The sequence below is a fragment of the Globicephala melas genome, chromosome 1 (genome assembly GCF_963455315.2).
Source record: "Globicephala melas chromosome 1, mGloMel1.2, whole genome shotgun sequence".
In the NCBI taxonomy this organism is placed as follows: Eukaryota; Metazoa; Chordata; class Mammalia; order Artiodactyla; family Delphinidae; genus Globicephala; species Globicephala melas.
This window is the reverse complement of record NC_083314.1, coordinates 86,077,821-86,100,863: the sequence shown is the minus strand read 5'-3', so window position 1 is coordinate 86,100,863 and position 23,043 is coordinate 86,077,821. Positions and strand designations below refer to the sequence as shown.

The following is a 23,043-nucleotide window of genomic DNA, read 5'->3' as shown; positions in this document are numbered from 1 at the left end:
TTTCTCCTGGTGAACAGCCTGGAAGTATCAGGAGCTGGAAAGCCTCTAGCTAAGAAATATGCCAGTAATTGAAGCCTTACCAGTAGAGATGCATTCCTTTAAGTTTGGAAATTTTATCTGAATATCTTCCACCCTCCAGGAAGCATTTTAAACCATTATCAGTTAACACTTTGGTGGGAATTAGTTTCCTGGACTCCTTTCTTTGATTCAACATTTACCGCATGTCCTCTTGTGCCAGACAGCCCCGTTTGGGGTACTACACGGATATGAAGGATAGGAGAGAGCCTGGCCCTGCTCTCACGGAGCACAGTGGTAGTAAAGTGCTATGAGGGAAAATTGTAGGGAGCAAATGAGAGTGGCTCACAGCAGGCCCCAGACTGATCTGGGCAAAGGAAGAGGGCTTCAGGGAGGAAGTGGCACTTAAACAGGAAACTGAAGGATGAATAGGAGTTGGCCAGGTCAGTGTGTGTGTAGCGAGGAACTGAAGAGGAGTACACCTGGTCTGTCTGGAGTCCTATGGAATTAGCACACTAGAAGAGCTGAGAGAAGTCCAGTGTGTAGAGATTGAAAGTGAGGATGGAAGAGAGAGGACTGCATGGGTAACCTTGGAGGCCCTGGTAAATGAATTTGGACTCTACTCTAAAAACAAAGAGAAGCTGTTAATGGGTCATAAGCAGAAGAGTTAATAGGCTCAAGTTTGCATTTCAAAAAGATCACCCATGTTTTGGTGTAGAGAATGGGATTGGAGGTAAATAAGAGTGAAAGTGAAAGAACATTCAGAAGGCGATTGCTGGCTTTCAGGCAGGAAATGATGGTGGCTTGGATGAGGATGAAGATTTCCTAATTGCAGAGCCTACTTAATCTTTGCATTTACATTTATTTACAATTTAGATTAAATATCAAGTCTTTATCAATTATGTTGGTCAGATATTGAGTATGAGTTTTATGCCTTTGCAAAGAAGTAGAGTATTATTTTTTATATAAGTGAAATTAATTTCAGTCTCAAGCCACATTCTTCTGGAATTTGTAAATTTGACTTCGGTCAATTTGCGAGGCGGGGGGCGGGTGGTTTCTCCACTTCTTCCTTGGTATGTATCTGAATTTGGGGAAGAAGCTATGCTGAGATCTTGTACAAAGTGGGTGTTGGGGGAACCAATCTTGTCTCCTTGATTGTGTTCTACTCTGAAATCCACTGACACATCCTTGGTCACATATCTCTCTTCTGCTCTAGAATCATGCTTGGTATGTAGGACCAATAGTTTCTTGTTGGATCTCGGGGACAGGTTCAAGAATATTTAGAAGGAAAAAAAATGATTGTATTTAATGATTCATATACACTGAGAGCCAAGCTTCAAGAATGACTTGTAGATTTTTTTTGCATTAGAAACTGGATGGTGCCTTTCAACAAGACAGGAAACTTGGGAGAGGAGCAGGTGCAGGGCAGTGGGCTGGAATCACATGGTCACTTTAGAACATGATGTGTTTGAAATATTCAAGATGAGATATTGAAGAAGTGATTGGTAATGGGGGAGTCTGAAGCTTGGAAAACATCTGGGGTTGAGAAAATACACACACACACACACACACACACACACACACACGGTGTTTTCAGTGTAAAACAGAAGGTAGTGGAAGCTTTGGGACACCATGAGATCCCCTGGAGAAAGAGAAAGAGTGTGGAGTAAAATAAGAAGAGGGCTTTGGAAAAAGTCTGAGGAATATTCAAAGATTGGGCAGAAGGAGAACTGGCAAAATATCCATGGAGGTAAGAGGAAAACAAGAATGGCATGAAACAAAAGTCTCAAGAAGAAAGTCTTTAAAGGTGGGAGTGGTGAACAATATTAAATGCTACTGTTGTTCAGTCAAGTAAGATGAAAACTGAAAAGTATCCTCTGGACTAAAAAGTCCTTGGTGATCCCAGAAAGAGCGATTCTAGGGTATGGAAAAAGCAAAAGCCAATTGGTGTGAAGAGTCTACCATGAACATGTGGGGCAGTCACTAGACACTTCAGAAGAGTCATGCCCTTGCAGGAGGCCTAAATTAGCCCTGCAGTAGGGGCTGCTCCAAACCCACTCCAACAAAGCTTAAGAAAAAGCTTCAAAAGGTCAAGCTGATGCACAAATAAATAAACTGCCTGCTAGGACAAAGGCTAACAAGCTTTAACTAAGACAGCAACATCCAGTGGTCAATAACAAAACTTCACAATTTATAGAATCCAATAAAAAATCATTTACACGCACCCCAATGTTCACAGCAGCACTGTTTACAATTGCCAAGACGTGGAAGCAACTTAAGTGTCCATCAACAGATGACTGGATAAAGAAGAAGTGGTATATATATATATAATGGAACATATATATATATATAAAATAGAATATATATATAGTGGAATACTACTCAGCCATAAAAATGAATGAAATAATGCCATTTGCAGCAACATGGATGGACTAGAGATTATCATACTAAGTGAAGTAAATCAGACAAAGACAAATACCATATGATATCACTTATATGTGAAATCTAAAAAAAATGATACAAATGAACTTATTTACAAAACAGAAATAGACTCACAGACATAGAAAACAAACTCATCATTACCAAAAGGGAAAGGGGTGGGGAGAGATAAACTGGGAATTTGGGATTAACAGATACACACTGCTACATATAAAATAGATAAACAACAAGGACCTACTGTATAGCACAGGGAACTATAGCCAGTATCTTATAATAACCTATAGTTGAAAATAATATGAAAAAGAGTATATATATATATATAACATATATACATATAACTTAATCACTTTGCTGTACACCTGAAACATTGTAAATCAACTATACTTCCATTTTTAAAACCTCCTCCCAAATTAAAAATCACTATATATAAGAAGCAAGGAATTGGGACTTATAACCAGGAGAAAAAATCAATCAATAGAAACAAACCCAGAAAGGAAGAGATAAGAGAATGAGCAGATTAGCAGACAAAGACTTCAAAATAGTTATTAGAAATATGGCCATATATCGGGGAAAATATGACTACAATGAGAAGTGAAGATATAAAAAAGAATATATAAGCAATCATATTTCTTTTTCAGTAAGCACCACCGCCCCACCAAAAAAACTATAACCTGCCCTGCAGCCTCTTTTTTGCAAAAGATTTTATTTTTCTATAACTTTGTACTTTTGTTTCCTTGTATGGAAGTATTTTAAAATTGCCTTGGGAACTATATCATATGTAATTTTAAAAGGAAGTTTAAAGTGACCTTGATAGGTGCTGGGGAAGGAGGGAGGGAGGTGTGATAGTGATAGAATTCCAGATGCACTTTTGCCCTGAATTGACATTGTTTGTAGAAAGTACAAGACTTCCTGGTCTCTGAGCACAGAGCAGATGAGCACAGAACAGACTAGAGCTGCAGGGATGACCAGGTTGTGTGTTCTCCTGAACAGGCTGGTGTCTCGGGTCCACCTGCCTATTGGTCCCTCTGACCTAAGGTCTAACAGTCCTGAGCCTTATTGTGGCAGAACTCTCATAAATGCTGGCCACATTCTCCTTTAACCATCCTTTGGGAGCTTTAATAGTACTTTTAAAGGTATACTTAAAGTTAAAAGAAATATTACTTAAAAGGAAAACATTAAAGTTCAGGAGCTCATCTGGTGTATTTGTGAGCATCTTTATCAGAGCTATGTTGAGTCTTGGGCACATCAGCAATTTAAGGTAACAGGAGAAAGACCAGATCTTCTCACCTAGCTCTGCATCCCCATTAAGGAGGTATAGGTTTCCCCTAAGGATATTCATCCCATAAACAGTGATCTCAAAGCTGAATTTTCAAATTTGATATCTCCCATATTATCAGCTTTTCCAAGATTGTTCATACAGTCAAGAACTCATGGGAGCTCACATTACTTTAGTTCATAGATCACTTTAGTTCTAAAGCACTACTAGAAACCTTAAACTTTAAAATTATAAATGATAGGACATATTTTTATTTACACTCATTTAACTGAAAACTTATTTATTTCTGCACAGCCCCATGCCAGTAAGGGAATTAGAAGTCGTGTTTTTAGCTATTCCCTGGATGAAGGGAAAAGGAAATGTGGGTCTCAGTTGACTGCACCAAGCTGTCATGCTTATATTTGGTGCCGCTGGTCACATGTTGGCAGGGCCAGAAGAGAGCCCCAGGACTAAATCCATCCTTACCTTCTATGTCCTGCTTCAAATAAAACATCTCCATCAGCACATCTTCTCCCTGTGCAAACCACTTCACTGAATAGAAAACTTCTCTGCTTAAGTGATTTCTCGTTATCAGCTTGTATTTTGACATCCAACAAACTAAAACTAAATTTTTAGTCTGAAGCAATAACTTTCCATTATATGTTATTTCAAGAAGCACCCATCTCCTTGCAACAGAGCATGTATTTATCTCATAAACACATACACGGCTGAAAAGAGCAATGACAAAAATAAAAACATAAACACAAAATGACTCAGGTATCTTTGATCAAATATCTTTATTATCAGTTATATTAATTTATTTTATGCCATAGACATTTTGCTCCTAAAATCTCATCTTCTTTCACTTACTTTAGTTCTTCATTTTATCCTCAATGGACCAGTCTCATGTCTTGACCATGGGAAGAAGATGCTGAGGAAAAGGCAAGCTGGTCACCAGGATGCTGTAAATGGCAATGACACATCATTAGGAACACCGTCATATAACAGACCAGGCCGAGAATACATCATTAAGAACCCAGACAGAAGATCATCATCTTCCATCATCATCTGAAATTAAAAAGCACCTCCAAAGGAACTGTTTACTGCTTTGTCTGCAAAAAGTGCTCTGAACACTAAACCAAAGAGACAAAAACATCCTTTAGCAGATTGTTGGAGCACTTAAGGAGGTGTAAATTGTAATTAGCCATATGTTAGACTTTCACAGCCCAATAAGAAAGAAGCCTGATGGTGCAAGATCTCTGTGGCCCAGTTTTTCAGGTCAAAAGCAGAATGGCTGTTGAGTAAGGAATAATCCACAAAGGAAAGCTACAGTGCTATTCCATTCTCTGGCTTCAAACACAACAGATGAGAAAGCCTTCAGCACGTGTTTGCGATTGCAGTCATGTCGCTGAGTTATTAGGGAGGGAGGGCCCCTATTGAGCTAAAGTCCCAACCTGAAAATCGTGGATCTGGGGACATTTACTCTGTTTACAAAGGAATCAGAGTGTAAATGTGTTACAAAGATAATATTGTTCTATATTAATATTTCCAGATAAGAAAAAATGGTTCAGAGATGGGGCCTGTACCAGAGAGTGGAATCTGTTAGTAAAAACAAACAAACAAAACAAAACAAAAACAAAAAACAACTCACAAACTTTTGAGAACTTGGTTTTAGTTACTGCTGTGCTAACTAATTATGTGGCTGGCAGTATGTCCCGGAATCATCTTAAACCTATTATCTAACTTCCCATAGCCTAAATTTAACATTTTTATAATGTGGCGGGGTGGGCTCAGTGATTTCTAAAAAATGGCATTCAAAATGTGTGTGTGTATGAGTGCACCCTCTCCAGTACCCTCATTGTCCTGAGGAAAAACCATTAACTTCGGGCTTCCTCGTGGCGCAGTTGTTAAGAATCCGCCTGCCAATGCAGGGGACACAGGTTTGAGCCCTGGTCAGGGAAGATCCCACACGATATGGAGCAACTGAGCCTGTGCTCTAGAGCCCATGAGCCACAACTACTGAGCCTGAATGCCACAACTACTGAAGCCTGCATGCCTAGAGCCCGTGCTCCGCAACAAGAGAAGCCACTGCAATGAGAAGCTTGCACACTGTAATGAAGAGTAGCCCCCGCTTGCCGCAACTAGAGAAAGCCCACACGCAGCAATGAAGACCCACTGCAACCAAAAATAAATAAATAATTAAAAAAAAAACCCATTAACTTCATTGGGTTTGCACAAGGTCCTGTGACCAAAAAAGGTGAAGGAAAATGAATGAAATACTGCCATTTGCAGCAACATGGATGGACCTATCATACTAAGAGAAGTCAGGCAGAGAAAGACAAATACCATATGATATTGCTTATATGTGGAATCTAGAATACAACACAAATGAACTTATTTACAAAACAGAATAAGACTCACAGACATAGAAAACAAATATATGGTTACCAAAGTAGAAAAGGAGTTGGGGAGGGATACATTAGGAGTTTGGGATTAGCTGATACAAACTACTAAATATAAAATAGATAAACAACAATGACCTACTGTATAGCCCAGGGAACTATATTCAATATCTTGTAATAACCTATAGTAGAAAATAATCTGAAAAGTATACATATATATATATACATATATATGTAAAGCTAAATCATTTTGCTGTACACCTGAAACTAACATAAGATTGTAAATCAACTATAATTCAATTAAAAAAGGTCTTTATTAGACAAAGGTGAAAGAAGAATCTCAGGCCTGGTAGGAGGGGCAAATAAAACTGAGACTATTCAAAATCTTGCACTGAAACAGATAATTGAGGAGGATTTGATTTGCTGTTTGGCTGAGAATAAGATATTCTTCTCATTCATATGAAAACCGATGAAGATGAGTTTATATCATTTAAGATGCAATATGATCTTCAGGCTCAAATAGCTGGATGCCAGTAAATTAAGGATTAACTTGGTTCTGAAAATTCATGTGAATTTGTGCACTCATGTAACTTTCTACTAAGTGACTCTCACTACTATAGGGAGATAACAAGATCTGGCTAATTCTTCTTAAGGCAGATAAACATAGGGACAAGAGCCTTCAGACTGAAGAAGACATAATGGATACCATCCTTCTTTCTAATCTACTTAGCCACATTGTTATGTTTTAATTTGGAGCCTATTTCATGATCAGATAGTAGAGCAAGTGTGCAATTTCCAGAGTCGACAACTCCTCCTCCTCTTCCTCGCTCTCACCCCTACCACCCCATCCAGTACTGCAGCCAAGAAGAAAGTCTTCACTGGAAGGCAAGCGCCACTAGCGAGAGGAGAGGCTTTGCTGGTTTAACCCTGTATTCCTCACACCTAGAATAATATGCCCAGCACGCATTTGTTGAAAGAATTCTCATATACAACGATTTTCAGAATGGTTTCGGGATTGGTGACTTCTCCTTTTTGAGACTGAGTAGATCCAGTGGATCAAACTTGATTCTCTGAAATCTACTTTGGGTTCCTACTTTCTGAAGGCAATGTAAATTGCTGGTTTTAATTTAGAAAGCCCAGTTGGGGTTAAGACTCTTGATATGCAGGTTATCATCATGTTTGCGCAATACTTAACCAACTCAAGTGGTTCAGGCAATTCCAATAGCACCCAGATTTTAATCCTGGGGAACTTTGGGGCATTTGGCAAATTTTTATCCATCCTACTGAATTATATAGCCTCAAATGATAGACGTCCATGAGTATGGCAAATTCGTCATTTCAGTCTGTATTCCCTAGTTGTAAAACTTCCCTGCATAAGAAATAGCAGCAGCATAGCGGCAGTAACAGCAACAACCCTGACGTTTTCATTAAAGTTGGGCACTCAGGAATGAATCTGTTGAATTAAATGAATGTCCCATTCTCTAAGCTCAGTGCTTCTTGGGACAGCATGTAATACTGGACTCTTAGCAAGCAAAACACTCTATGATCTAAATTCAAACGTAAGTAATGGCTAATTTCATATTTCATCTCTTTCTGCTGTAACCTAAAAATAGAACTTCAGACCTAACTCTATTCATACTCTTTTGTTGCTAAGGTTTGAGACATGGAAATGGCCAATTCCTCCATATCAGATTTAGATCTAATTTAGTATATGCTTTCACCCACTTACAGACGGTTTTTGAATGACAGTTGTTGGTTTGGAGGGCCAGAACACGGAGACACGTCCATCTCACCGCTAATCCATTATCGTTTTGCTTTTCCTCCCTTTGTCTTCTTGCTCCTTCCTCCCAGACATCTGTCCTCAAAATCTGGCTTCCTTGTGATCTGGTCACTCCCATCACCTTTGCTGTGTTTATATCAACTTAATGTTGACAGAGGTATTTGGACTTTGGCTGTCTTTATTAAGGCATGTTGCTGTAACATACTAACAAAGAGTTATCTCAGCATAAAGGTTTATGCAGAAGGAAAAATGTTCTTTAGATTTTTTAAAAAGACTAACTCTGGGTACATTTAGGCTGGTATACAACACTGATTTCCAAGGATTTGAAACAACACTTAACACACATGAATTCTGTTATCTTGCATACCAAATTTCAGTAGCCTTCCGGGACACCAAATTACCAGTGAAGCAAAAGGCATGACACTGTGGTTAGGTGTGGAGGTTTTACAACAAAAGAAAGAAGATGACAATAATTGAGTATATTTGCTTCAAGGCTTTATGTAATTTACCAGATAAAGTTAACCTTTCTTCCTCTCATATCCCAACAAGTGTATATTTGATAGACACACTATTTTAAACATTATTTTAATTGTTTATTATTAAAAAAACCCCAGATGTTCATTACTTCTGAGTTATTAAAAGAAATACAGGTACTATAAAATTATAGTAGGAAAGGACTTAAGAAAAAGAAAAATGAGTAAAGAATGGTCAGATGGGGAAAATATGCTCTCAAAATGGAACTCTTTGCTAAGAGCCACAGATGCAATACCTTGAGCCTCAGGAGAGCTTTAATTAGTCCTGCTTTTCCTTCAGGCATGCTCAGAAGCTCTGGCACGGACTGTAAATGAGGGCAAGGAAATCCAGCAGGGGCCTGGGTGGGTTAAGGGGGGGAAGGGCAGGATCTTAAAGGGGCAACGACCATTTAAAAGAGCAATGCCTCTAGGCCCCACCATTCCTATCTCAGGTCCTTCAACCTACCACCACCAACCTACTCTACCTTCTGTGTTCCCTACCTCAGTTAACAGTACTACCTCTGGGCTTCCCTGGTGGTGCAGTGGTTAGGAATCCGCCTGCCAATGCAGGGGACACGGGTTCGAGCCCTGGGTCCGGGAAGATCCCACAAGCCGCAAAGCAACTTAGCCCATGCGCCACAACTACTGAGCCTGTGCTCTAGAGCCCAAGAGCCACAACTACGAAGCCCGTGTGACACAACTACTGAAGCCCATGTGCCTAGAGCCCACGGTCTGCAACAAGAGAAGCCACCGCAATGAGAAGCCCGCACACCTCAACGAAGAGCAGCCCCCGCTCGCCGCAACTAGAGAAAGCCCGTGCACAGGCAACGAAGACCCAATGCAGCCAAAAATAAATAAATGAAATAAATAAATTTATATATATAAAAAAATAGTACTACCTCCATTTTCCCAGTTGTTGAAGCCAGAAACATAGGAATCATTGCTGATTTCTCTCTCGTATGCTTCTGCAAAATGAATCACTGTCAATTTTTGCAGATTTTACCATAAATTTGACTTCACTTCTCAATCCCTATTACCACTGTCCTGGTTTAAGCTCTCAGACCCTCACTGGGTCCTGCCTGGGCCCTTACAACAGTGTCTCAACTGGTGGTATGTGCATTTTCCACTGCTGCCAAATCATCTTTTAAAAATCACAACGCTCAACCTGAAAAAACACTTCAGTGGTCCCCATCACCTGCAGAAAAAAGTTGAAGCTCCTTAGCACTGCATACCTGGACTCTATCAATCCACAGACCTCATTTCTGACACTCCCAGGGTTGTATTTTCTGTTCTCACGATAACCAACTGCTTTTAGGATATATGTTCCAACACAATGTGAATTAACACGGAATATGTAGAAAAGTTTCTGACCCACTTAAAATACATAAACTTTTAGCGAGTAAGATGAAATAACCCAACTTCTACTTAACACTTCATTTATTTAGCTATATATCATAAAATATGGATGTATAATTTTTTCACTCTCATGCATCATAATATCAAAGGAAAATTGCAAAAGTTCAAAATATGACTCTCTTACCTATACAGAATGAACCCATGTCAATGATTTTATTTTTAATTGATGAAGGAAGCAGTAGGATGGTAAAGCTGGTTCTAAGAGCATTTGAAGAACTGGTTATTTCTAGGAAAAAAAAAAGATTGCTAGATTATATATAAAATGAATTAATGTTCTGCAGGGCAATGAAATAATAGATTATTATCTTCCCTATTAAACATAATCATTTACATCTCTACCAAAAAGAAAATCCACAAATTTACATGTAACTGCACAGTATCTAGACTCTAATTCATAGCAAATAGCCAGGTCAAACACTGGTAAATTTTCCTACTGAATTAAATAATTAAATAATCCTGGGGGTGGGCTTGTTGAATAATGCTTCATGATTACATTGAAAGGACATACAGTCCTCTTCTTGCTTTCTGATTATTTCCAAGTGCAGGACAATTTTCCTTAACAGTGAAAGTTTTTTGTTAAAACACTTCACATTAGTCTTGTTCATCAGTGTTTTGGCACCACAATAGTCACTTCTTGAGTCACCTAACAAAGCTTTTCAGAACATAACATTTTATGTCCTCCTGTGTTTTCTCCGATAAAGCATTCTGGAATCTCGTGTAGTTTGAAAAGAGAATAAATATATTAAGTAACTATCAACATTGTAGAACAGTGTACAGTTATGTGGATGTTAAAACGTTAACTACTAAAATAATAATAATGACAACAATAATAACAATAATAGTTCAATGTGTAGCTCCCAAAAATAGAAGAAAGAAGGACCATATAAAAATGGCTTTAAGACTTCAGGAGATGGCCAGGAAGTAAAAAGAAAGATGGTAAACATAAAACAAAAAATAGTAGAAATGATTCTAAATATATCATTCACAATGAGTATAAGTGGGTTTAACTCACCTGTTAAAAGACAGAGACTACAAAATTGGATAGACAAATAAACCCTCCTTCCATAAACATGTCTAGAAGGTAACAAAGCTGAAAGGATGAAAACAAAGGGATTACAAGGAAAATAACAACAACAAAAAATTGACACAGCAATGTTAACATTAGACAAAATGAAAATTAAGAGAAAAAGCATTAAGAGAAAAAAAGGTATTTTATCACGATAAAAGGAATGATACAATTGGTACTTTCATAAACTTTCACAAATAAAAATAACTTGATAAAAACTTGAAAATGATAATCATTTTGTAAGATTTTGACACGTTTACTAAAAACTGATACATCCAGCAAAGTAAAATTTAGTAGTAATACAGACTACTTTGATAAAATTAACAAGGTTGATCTAATAGATAAAGAACCTTGCACCCAAACAAATGGAGAGTATTTTCAATACATTCAGTACACTTTTCTAAAATGACCACATACTAGGTCACAAGAAAATTCAATTTCCAAGATTTAATATCATCTATGTTCACAAAGCATTTAAATTAGTAATCAACAATAAAAAGATGGTTAAAAAATAGCAACAACCTTTAATTGAAAACTTAAAAAAAAATGAACAAATAGCTCCTTGGGTAGAGAGGACATTACAATGTCATGGAATAGTTAAAACTAAAGACAATGTAAGTACCACATGACAAAACTTGTGGAATAGAGCAAAGTAGTACCTAGAGAAATGCATAGTCTTATGTATAATTATTCTTATAAAAGGAAAATTGAAAGCAAAAAGCTAAACTTTCAAGTCATGTAGGCAGTAAAAGAATTACATACTAGCAAAAATAAGTAAAGAAAGAAAATAGTTCATATATTCCATAAAATAGAAAACAAAGACATAAAGAAAAATCACAATAAAAACTGGTTTCTTCAAAAAATAATAAAGTAGACAAGCTTCTGGCAAGACTGATAAGAATGGGACAATAAAAATGAATAATATTCAGAATAAAAAAATGGGGCCTAAATACAGCTAGAGCATGATTTTAAAAACCCCAAGAGAACAAGATGAACAAGTTTATTCCAAAAACAACAGAAAAACTAGATAAAATAGTAACACTTCTAGAAAAAAAACTAAAAGTAATTCAAGAACAAACAGCCATAAAGGGCTTCCCTGGTGGTGCAGTGGTTGAGAGTCCGCCTGCCGATGCAGGGGATACGGATTCGTGCCCCAGTCCGGGAAGATCCCACATGCCGCGGAGCGGCTCGGCCTGTGAGCCATGGACGCTGAGCCTGTGCGTCCGGAGCCTGTTGCTCTGCAGCGGGAGAGGCCACAACAGTGAGAGGCCCGCGTACCAAAAAAAAAAAAAAAAAAAAAAAAAAGCCATAAAAATAAGTGACATAAATCTCTCTAGGTCTCTATCTCTGTAATAAAGAGGCTTCCCCTGCAAAACAAACCAAGTCCAGATGGTTTAAAGAAGAGTTTTTACTAAATACTTCCAACTCATTTTACTAAGCTACTATAATCTCACAGCCAAATCCAGACAAGAACAGTAACAAGAAAATTATAGACCTATCTCACTCTCTTAGACGTAAAAGGCTAGATAAAGCATTAACTGGTTACCTCTTCTGTTCAATATTGTATTGGGTGCCGTGGCCTCGACAATGGAATACTATGCAGCTGTTAAAATCAATCTAAGGAAGTGGAGAAATGAGGCTTAAGGCAAGTGACTAGCGTCCCTAGGTCCTGCTGCATATTTCTCCATTTCCAGCCCTTCAAACTGCTGTTTATCCTTCAAACACTTTGGCAGCCATCACGTCCTGTCCCACAAATTAATCTTTCATCTTTTGTATTTCCTTCGTACGTCATGGATATTTCTATAACCAAATGTATCTCACGGTTTTGCAGGAATTTGGTTGCCTGACCACATAGCTAGCACACAGCAGGATGGAAAGAAATGTTGAACAGCACTCTTCTCTGAAGGATCTAGAACCCATTCCCACTTACCGCATTTAACTGATTCGTCCAAAAGTACAGATTATGCTAGCAGTCACCGGGTCTCCCAACAGTCATCACGTCCCCCGTCCCCGAAGCAGCGGCTGTGGCTTAGACGCCGCTGCCCTTCCCGTATTTCTCCATCAGAGAGGATGCCGACGCCCGAGCCCACTTCCTCTTTCCTCCTCTCGCTTTAAGCGGCGCAGAAACCCATCCCTCTCAGAAAAAAATCTTTAACAGGAAGCCCAGAGGCCCTGGTACCTGGCATCCCGCCCCGGACCCGCAAGCCCGCGCGGGCCCCGGGCCCCCGGCCCCCGACCCCCGACCCCGCCCGCGCAGACGCAACTCCCGCCGCCCCGCCCACGCTCCCACGCCGCGCCCGGCTCCTCGCTGGCTGGGCCGAGCCGGTGCCGGGCGCCGTGGAGCTCGCGCGCCGGGCCGGCCGGGGAGGGCCGCGCTGGAGCGGGGGCGGCGGGAGGGCGGGTCGGGGCCGGGCTCCCGCTGGCGGCTAGGCCGGGGCCGAGCGCGCCGCCGGCCATGGAGGTGGAGGAGGCGTTCCAGGCGGTGGGCGAGATGGGCATCTACCAGATGTACCTGTGCTTCCTGCTGGCGGTGTTGCTGCAGGTGAGTCCCCTGCCGCTCGTATGGCTCCCACGTCCCCGCTTCCTGGCCGTCCGGGGAGAGGCGTACCTCCCTCCCCACCCCCAGCGCCCGGCCCGGATGCCGAGCCTCTGCAAACCCCGAGGTGTGGCGAGCCTCTCCCGCCTCCACCTTCACCCCGCGCGAGGGCGGCGCTGGGGTAGGCGCCGCGCGTTGGCCTGGGCCCCGGAAAGCCAAGGTCGCCGGCCGGCCTGTCAACCCAAGCCTCGGATCCTCGTCCCTTAGGCGCCATGCTTCTCTCACCTCGAGTGGGGAGGGACTGCGTGGGGGGCACTTAAGCCAGCGAGCTGGTTAGTAAGAGATGAAAAATCCAGTTGTTATCTGGAATACGCTGTGAATAGGAAGGGAATTTTTAACCTGTGGCGCTGTCACTTTGGAATCTGGAACACAGAGAGGGAGGGCCCTGGTCACCCGCTGACAGAAGGGCTGATTTAGAGGGCCTCCTTCAGCTCTGGTATCTACTTACCATCTTTTCCTGGATTTGAGGGGACTTCCTATCCAGGAGCTTTCAATGCATAGGGTTTATTTCTTTCTGGTTTAAGTTCTGCAGGGTCATTCTGCCCAGAGTCCCCTTGAGACTTTTTAAAGTCCATAGTGCCATCTACAACGTGTGGTGTAAAATGGAATCACTTCTTCATCGTACAGAATTCTCAGAGACTGCTTTTTTGGTTTTCTCCAGATTTTAAGCATTTTGATTTATTTAAAAAGGGATTGTTCGTAGAAAACAATTACTTTGAACAGTATACAGGACTGATGGAGACTGGCTATGTCACAACATCAGACAGTACAGTCAGTATCTGCTGTATGGCTGGTCTCTGTAGACACCCGTTGCTGTCCTCGCTGAGGGTGCCTTGTGTCTTGAGTTAGTCCACTCCTCTGGCCCTTAGGAATCACACGTCTCTTCACTGAATCGGTGTCCATAAGCATAGTAATCAGCACCACTTTGGGCTGGGGCGCTATAGCTGTTATCATAGGAATCATAACGCTGTTCCTCATAAGCAGTGCCATGTCCATCGTCATAGTCATAATCTCCACAGGTCTCTCGTGTTGGGGGCGGTGGTGGAGGTCTGTACCCAGTTGGGGGGACTCCTCTTGCTCTGGGAGTGAGAAGTCCTCTTCCCCGACTCACTGGCCCTCGGGTGGAAAGGACTCCCCTGGCAGTCGGTGTCCCTCGCAGTACCCCAACTCCCACTGGCTGGGCTGTGACTCCTCCCCTTCCCCTGGTTATTGCTGGGGTTGGTACCCCTCTTGTATGCAAGGTAACAAGTGGTACATCTGCATTTTCTGGACCACCATTCAAATATGTTAATTCCTGGAGCTGTGCTTGCCTGATTTCATCATTATACTCAGGAATGAGGAACTTTTTGATTTCCTCCAGAGCATGTCCCATCCGGGCATAGGCTTCTGCTGGGGGGCGGGGCACACACTTCAGTCAGAACATGGAGATCATCACTGAGGTGGAAGTACTTTGCTTCTCCACTTTTCCTCAACTCTTCTTTTGCCTTGTCTCTCATGGAGCCTTTTCCAAGGATGGACATTTTTGTCAAGGTTTCTTCTTGTAAACGCTTCACAGAATTGCCACATGGCCCCAAAAGTTTTCCCACAAAGTTGAACTTAGGGAACTGTTTTACAGGAGTTAAAACTTTCTGTCCCAGCCTAAAAATGTAGGTTCCATATGCTCAAGGTCACTACAAATACACTTCGCCACGCAAGTTCCTCCTCCTTTGCCAGCTTAAATGGCCCATTTGATGTCAATTACTTCTTTTATTCTAAAGGCATTTTGTTCACAGATCCTTTATTAGTATGCCAGTCGGCCATTTTACTTATTCTTTCATTCAACGTATATTTAATGAGTGCCTACTATGTACTTATCAGGGGCTATAATGTCAGATAAATCAAAGCCCCTTTCCTGTGAAGTTTACATTCTAGTGGGGGTGGGATGAAGCAGGCAGGCAGTTAAATAATTACAATTAACATGGGATGATAGTTATTCTGAGGGAAGGACAGGGTGGTCATGGGTATAAGCACCAGTCCACCAGTTGCTTAAACCTTGCATAAATCAGCTGCTCAACAGGAAGACTGGGAGGGTTGGAGGTGAGGGTTGACTAAGCGATTCTGTTTTCCATTAAAATGTTTGAAAGTTCAGTTGATTTCATAACCAGCCAGAAGAACCATTTAAATGATGCACTGACAGATGACGTCAGTTCTTTCTCTAGCAAAACAAGTTCTCAGTTCACAAATATGTGATATTCTGAGGTTCCTTTAAGTGTGTTTTAGCTTTAAATGCACTTTCCTGTGGGGGAAAAGTATTTGTGCTAAATCACAAAAGAGTATTTAATGCAGAGAGAATAGACTTGTGATCATGATGTCTGACATGCATTTATATTTTCTCTTTGAGAAAATTCTTTTCCTATTCTAACCAAGAATTTCAGGAACGTAACTCCCTCTCTGAGTAATCTCACCTACACTCTATCTCCTGTATCATTATATTCTCACCTGCCTAGCCAGGTATCCACTGACCTTGAATAAGTTTGTCTTGAGTGGAGTGTGGCACTAAAAAGGCTACCGTTCTGGGTTCGGGACCTGTTAAATTTCCATCATTTACTTTTTGTTATGGTTGACCCAGTTGGTTAGACCCAGTTGGTACCAAAGAGATCTAAGCCCATGACCATGACCGTTCACTGAACCCTGCCTGATGTGTGGTCAGTATTCACCATAGAAGAACTAGCTCTTAGAGTGTTGGGGATGAGTGACTGACTTTACTTGTAGGTGTGGGCTGAGGAGGTGCCCTGTAGCTGTGCGGATCCCAAAAGAGTAGATGCCCAGGTCCAAGCAGAAGTGAATTCTTCACAGCTGTTACCCATTTGTGAGGACTCAACTACCCCATTGAGATACATAATCCACATGGTCCTATGGTCACCCAAAGCTCTCCTGGATATGAGAGTGGAGTTCCCCAAAGGCTGCTCTATCAAGTCTGTTGTTGGAGATGATTTAGACTAGGGGAGCTGGCCTGCAGAGTGCGAGTACTAGAGGGTCCCGTCACACAGTTGTAACACGATGCTTTCATCATTCTTCTGGGGGTTGCTTCCTCTAACAGGAAGAAGTAAGAAGCCTTTTTCAGAGTTGGTTGGCTTGAATGGAAGGAACTTGATGTTTGCTTTTTAAAACCAAAGCACTTGTCTACCAGTGTCCAGTGAGTGTACAGACCAATGGTATAGCAGCCCTGCCAGAGAGGGGGAGTCCTGCACATTGTAGATGGGACTGCCAGGGAGAGGGACCACCAGGGAGGGGGGGCTGCCTCACAGGAGCCTTATCTACATCTGTGGTTTGGTGATGACCAACTCCCGCTGAGAAACACAAAACTAGAGGGACAGAGATGGAAACTGTACAGATTCTTCTGTTTTCTTCCTTCTAGGATCATTATTATTTTTAAAATGATGTTAAGTCCCTTTACTTCAAACACATCCAAGTTCAAACTAAGAGGACAAGACCACATTACAAGCCAACTCTAAAGGTCTTTAGGTTAACTTTTCTTGGATTATAGATATCATCAGGTAGCTCCTCAAACGTCTCAATATCGTTTCCTTTGCCTAGGAGACCTACCTTCACTTGCCTTGCAAACACAATCTTTGGAATCTCCATAGTGGTCAACTTTCAGATACGTACAGAATAAATGCAGATTTTGTACATTTCTCGTCAGCATGATAAGATGCAAGTGACCTGATAATAGTGATACTTGGTTTTAGAGTACCTAAGAAGAAAGCTAGAGGAGAGAAATTGCCTTCTGTAAAACTGGTTGTCCTATGAACAAGCAATAAGATTTATAATTTTGCAGTTAGAAAAATTCTTAACCACTCAAATATGCATGCCCTCCTTTGGGTAAGAGTTTTTTGTGGTATTTAAATATGAATAATTCTATTTACTTTATTACCATTTCTATTTTCCAATCGTGATTCAAAGTTGACGCCATTATCACTATTTTGTGTTTGTGTGTGCTTATTTGCCAGACTGTTTGGAGGAAGGTTTGAATGCAGTTCTTTGTTTCTTGATCTGTTTAGACATAAAGTGGAAATGGATCCTACTTCCTTGCTCTAAGTCAGAGACTCCGGCTCCTTCGTTTTCCTCAGGATCATGAATCATATTCTGTGGTATAATTTGCACAGAATTTAAAGCATCCATTAACCAACAGGAACATGTAACCTGTAATAAACATTCGTTTCACCAGCAGAATTGTGATGCTGCTGTGAATCTCAGCTTGAGATGCAGTACTCTGGTATTTCGGAATGCATTATTATTATGTAAACTCTTAATAAACCCAACCTTACTTTTCAGATCCTTGAACTACCTGTGCATTCATATCATCTACGCAATAAATATCTTTTCACGGTGTTTTAGAACGTGGAATGACTTAACAGGTATTTTGCAGAAGAGGGAACTATAATAGTCAACACATGAAAAGATGTTTACCTTCAGTGGTCATCTGGGACAGGCATATAAAAATGACTATGAAATATCATTTCACACTTATTAGAATAGCAAACATTAAATAGTCTAACAGTACAAGTGTGATGAAAATGAGTAGAAAGTACCCCATTTACAGAACAATTTGGCACTGTCTAGTAAAATTACAACCAGCATTGGACTCCTAGGTGTATGTACGACAGTATCCCTTGTGCATAAGCAGATATGTATAGGGTGTTTTTTGCAGCACTGTTTGTAATGACAAAAATTAGTAACCACCTAAATGACTCTCAAAAAGGGACTGGGGACTTCCCTGGTGGTCAGGTGGTTAAGACTTTGCCTTCCAATGCAGGGGGTGCGAGTTTGATCCCTGGTCAGGGAGCTAAGATCCCACGTGCCTGTCAGCCAAAAAACCAAAACATAAAACAGAAGCAATATTGTAACAAATTCAATAAAGACTTTAAAAATGGTCCACATAAAAAAAAAATCTTAAAAAAAAAAGGACTAGATAATTAAAATCTGACATAAATTTTATAGAATATAACAGTTAAAATGAACAGACTAGGTCTGCACACAGCCACATGGATGAATCTCTTTTTTTTAAAATAAGTTTATATATTTATTATTTATTTTTGGCTGTGTTGGGTCTTCGTTGCTGCACATGGGCTTTCTCTAGTTGCGGTGAGCGGGGACTACTCTTCGTTGCGGTGCGCAGGCTTCTCACTGCGGTGGCTCCTCTTGTTGTGGAGCACGGGCTCTAGGCACACAGGCTTCAGCAGTTGCAGCACACAGTCTCAGTAGTTGTGGCTCGCGGGCTCTAGAGCGCAGGCTCAGTAGTTATGGCACACGGGCTTAGTTGCTCTGTGGCATGTGGGATCTTCCCAGATCAGGGCCCGAATCCGTGTTCCCCGCACTGGCAGGCAGATTCTTGTAGATTAAGAGGAAGATACATCTCTACCCTCTTCCCAGGTATATCCTCTCACTTTGTTCTTGATTCCGTATTACTCTATATCAGTTATTTCTGATCTTCTATCTTTCTGCATTTTCTGACCTCCCAAGGAGTGGCCCGCATGGTAGATTTAGGTGGTCTATGGAAATGTTATTAAATAACATTAACTCATAAAGTGAGAGGGTTATTCCCTTTTCAGTTCTTCTTTAATCCTTTTGTTTATCTAAGAAGAATGTCTCATTTGGTGCTAGTATTTCTCAAAACATTTGCAAATATTTCTGTTTTAACAAAGGGAATGAACCAGAATTAAGGAAAGTTCAGACTTTGGTGGAAAACATTACCTAGTTAGACTTGAATAACATTATTATGTTTTTATTGTACTTACTATTCATTTTCTTTTAAAACTTTTTAAAGTTATTAAACATTTCAGATGAAATACATAGAATAACGTCACAGACACACATGTACCTACTTCTGGGTTTAACAAATGCTGACATTTTGCCATGTTTGTTTAAGGTTGTGTCAGCATAGTTCAACCAGAGAAACAGGAGGCAGAACTTCTAGGCTGGAGATGTATGTGTTTGTATATATATGTGTATCTGTATCTGTATATATGTACGTGATTATATATGTAATCAGCAAATAATTTATTATGAGGATTTGACCATATATAATTGTGGGAGCTAGTTCGGCAGTCCCTGTAAGGCTGTTGTCTCTGTGTCTGTTGTTGGAGCTTGAAGTCTGCAGGGAAGGCAGCCTGGAGCACATCAGAATTGACTGGAATCTGTGTCATTCTCACTGCCTGCAACCTTGATAAAGCACATCTGTTTCATCATGGAACTAAACACACACTTGGCCCAGGAGTCAGAGCAGCCAAAGGAGGATCCCGGGGAGTGTAGATCAGTAGCAGGTCCAGCTGCTGTGTTGCAGCGACAAGGTGAGGCAGCAGAAACATGACGGTGGATGTGAGGCACAAAATCACTGGTCCCAAAACCTGCCCGAAAATCTCTCCTGTGCCCCACCTTAAATAAAAATGTGCCAGCTAACACTTAGTACTGTAGAAGAACATTGTATTTGTTTTAATTTTATTTATTTAATTTATTTATTTTTGGCTGCATTGGGTCTTCATTGCTGCTTGCTGGCTTTCTCTAGTTGCGGTGAGCCGGGGCTAGTCTTCCTTGTGGTGCGCGGGCTTCTCATTGCAGTGGATTTTCTTGTTGCAGAGCACGGGCTCCAGGCGAGCGTGGGCTTCAGTAGTTGTGGCGCATGGGCTCAGTAGTTGTGGCTCTCGGGCTCTAGAGCACAGGCTCAGTAGTTGTGGCTCACGGGCTCTAGAGCGCAGGCTCAGTAGCTGTGGCTCACGGGCTTAGTTGCTCCGCAGCATGTGGGATCTTACCGGACCAGGGCTCGAACCCATGTCCTCTGCATTGACAGGCAGATTCCTAACCAGTGAGCCACCAGGGAAGCCCCAGAACATTGTATTTTTATAGTTCCATCTGGCTGGTTATATTTGTATTGATATACAATTTTATTTCTCTGTAAATTTACAAGTTAAAAAATTTGAGTCCATTTAAAAGCAGGCCATTAAGTAAATAATAGAAAACAAATGGGCACGTAACACTCTTGCAGGGGGTACTCACATGACTGAAGTTTGGGAAAAGCTGAGCCTGTCCAGTAATACTTCTTCAAAGAACACTAAAAATAGGTTCTTTACTCTCATGACTCTGATCAGACTCTTTCTTTGGCCTAAGAATTCCTTCCTTGATTTTTGTTTTGATTAAACCCCTAGCAGCCTTTCACTGCCTAGCTCAGGTGTCACATTTGCAAGCTTTTCCTTATTCCCCGAGTTGGAATTCACATCTGCTTTCTTTGTTGTCTCATTAACTTCATTTCTACTCTGGCTAATAGAGCATTTGTCCAAATCTGCCTTGTATTTATAGCTCTGGACATATTGTCCTCACTTGAATATATGTGCCTAAGAAGGAAACAACTGTTTCTTACCCATCATTGTTGTCACCTGAGGCTCAGAATACACTGTGTTGCAAAGTGTTGGCACTCACTAAAATTTTTTAAAAATTAAACTGAAATAACAGAAGGAAGGTGGTCAGGTGGTGGCATTCCCATTTTATTTGGGAGATTGAGAGGGAAACTGATGCAGGTCAAATAATGTGTCCAAGGTCTTAATTAGTGGTTGGAACCAAGATTAGGTCCCATAATTACTGGTTTTTAATCCATCATCATTTTCTTTGCCACACCCTTATGCAAGGAATTAGTTAACCAAATATATTATAGCCTGTTATGTACACAGTAGTGTGTTGGGTTTCTTGAAAGGACATAGAAGTAGAAATTAGGGTTTCTTTTCTTCAGGAGATGGCAAATCATTAGAAGAGAAAAAATTATATCTATACTGTTAAATAATGGTACAAAGTAATATTTCCCTAGTAAATAATACAACCACTGAATGCTTTAGACATTAAGAAAGAGACATCAGCATGGTCTAGAGTGGTTTGTTGAAACTTCAGAAAGAGGGTTGAGCTTGAGCTGAACTTTGAAGCTTGGGTTAAGAGAGAAGTGGGTAGGCCGTTTCAGGTGGAGAAACATAACATTGGAGAAAGTATAGAAGAGGGAATAACCTAGACCCTTGTTACACGAAGTGTGGCCCAGACCATCAGCCTTGACCTCACCAGAGCTTGTTAGAAAAGCAGGACCTCAGGTCTCATCCCGGCCTGCAGAGTCACACTCTGAACGTTAAAATTGGGAGGCGCTGATAGATGCTATTTGGATGGTGCTATGCGATTTACTGTGTGATGTTGGCTAAAGAAAAATCCCTTTGACCTTCAGATTAGGTTAGTTAGATATGAATGAACTGGATAAAGATGTACTGCCAGTGTCCAGTCTTACTGGAAGAAAACGTGAAGTTTAGAAAGGTTTTGATTTGCTGGACGTTTACTAGAGCTGGGATTCAGACTCAGGTGTACAGATCCCATATGCTTTTCACAGCACACAATGAAAAGTCCTGTTTGGGGAACTGAACAGGCTAGTACAGAAAGCCTGGATGCAGATAAGGTAGCCATCGGGTCATGTGGTAGATATCTGGGTGCCAGGACAGCTATCATTTATCCATTAGTATGTTTTGACCAGAAAAATTTCACGAAGAATGTCTCAGGGAGACTGATCTGGTGGCATCATGTGGATAAATCAGAGTCAGGGAAGAAATGGGACTTAGAGGCATCTGTTATTCAGGGCGTAATTAAATTTTTTAAACACAAGAAATAGTATCAGTAAGTCACTCCACAGATATTTATTGAATACCCACTTTGTGCTGGGCCCTGGACATTGGGTGCTGCCTTCGTGATGTGGTCATACTCATGTAATGCTTTTGACTGAGTCAATTAGATAACTGAGTGATGACAACAATGAAATCATCTTTGATCCCTCCCCCCAACTTTTTCTCTGAAAAAAGCTCTGGCCCCAAAGTTAGGTGGCTCCCAGTCTCATCCTGGCTTTGCCATTAGTGTTTTACGTTCCCTTGAACGTTCATTTAATCACTCTGTGGCTCATCTTTCCCACTTACAACATAAACATCATATTTACCATGACTTCACCAGCACAAGATATTGTGATGAGATAATTTATGGGAGACATTTTTGGTTTCCTGAGTATTATAAAGGCTTATAATGCTGTTAGTGTAAAATTACTTTTAAAGCATTCACTTTTGAAACTTTAAAAATTTCAATCCCCCAGTGCATCTTAGTCACTTTTCTAATTATAATTACATTGAAGGGGAAAAATCAGTCCCGCCATCTGTGGCACTCGTTCTCCTTCCCTGGAGGTAGCACTAGAGAAGATAATGATTTATTTGAGATGTTGTTGGTCCCACCCCGAAGGAGAATGGATGGTGGTTTCTCATTGTGGCTTTAAGACCCATCTGCTGATGGGTGCAATTCTCTAGACAAGGCTACGTAGTGAATGTGTGCAGAGAGTCACAGCAGAGGGAAGAGAGGGAGAGTGTTTGTACTCTGGGGGAAGAAGCAAGATGAGAGCTCCGTGACATTGTCGCAGACGCAAACCGAGGAAAACCGCTCCATGTGCCTTGTATAGGTGGTGCATCCCCTGGACTAGCTAAGGGCTAAACCATCTTTGACTTCATAGGACCATGTGACCCATGTA

The 23,043-nt window shown here is 41.0% G+C and overlaps 1 protein-coding gene, 1 long non-coding RNA gene and 1 pseudogene across 13 annotated transcripts in view; 1 reads left to right on the top strand and 2 right to left on the bottom strand.

Annotated features, from left to right (window-relative positions):
- Positions 1–4,489: 4,489 nt before the first annotated feature.
- LOC115859796 (uncharacterized) lies at positions 4,490–13,112 on the bottom strand. 3 transcript variants are annotated; one of them, XR_009564320.1, is made up of 6 exons: positions 12,816–13,112; positions 10,832–10,909; positions 9,944–10,045; positions 9,303–9,368; positions 7,841–8,095; positions 4,490–4,671 (listed from the first exon to the last, which is right to left on the bottom strand). It is a non-coding gene; the product is annotated as an uncharacterized lncRNA (long non-coding RNA). The 3 variants fall into 3 exon arrangements; XR_011377449.1 differs by having other exon boundaries at positions 7,841–8,085; XR_009564321.1 differs by lacking the exon at positions 10,832–10,909.
- Positions 13,113–13,292: 180 nt separating this feature from the next.
- Positions 13,293–23,043, top strand: part of SLC22A15 (solute carrier family 22 member 15) — an 82,306-nt gene continuing 72,555 nt past the window's right edge. For all 10 annotated transcript variants that reach the window (XR_004042215.2, XR_004042217.2, XR_004042216.2 and 7 more), the window contains exon 1: positions 13,293–13,427. Coding sequence is in view for 7 of the 10 variants with exons in the window: in XM_030869142.2 (XP_030725002.1) it covers positions 13,341–13,427 (87 nt within the window). In the remaining 3 variants the exon portion in view is untranslated. The remainder of the gene's footprint in view (positions 13,428–23,043) is intronic.
- Positions 14,254–17,105, bottom strand: LOC115859879 (KH domain-containing, RNA-binding, signal transduction-associated protein 3 pseudogene; annotated as a pseudogene).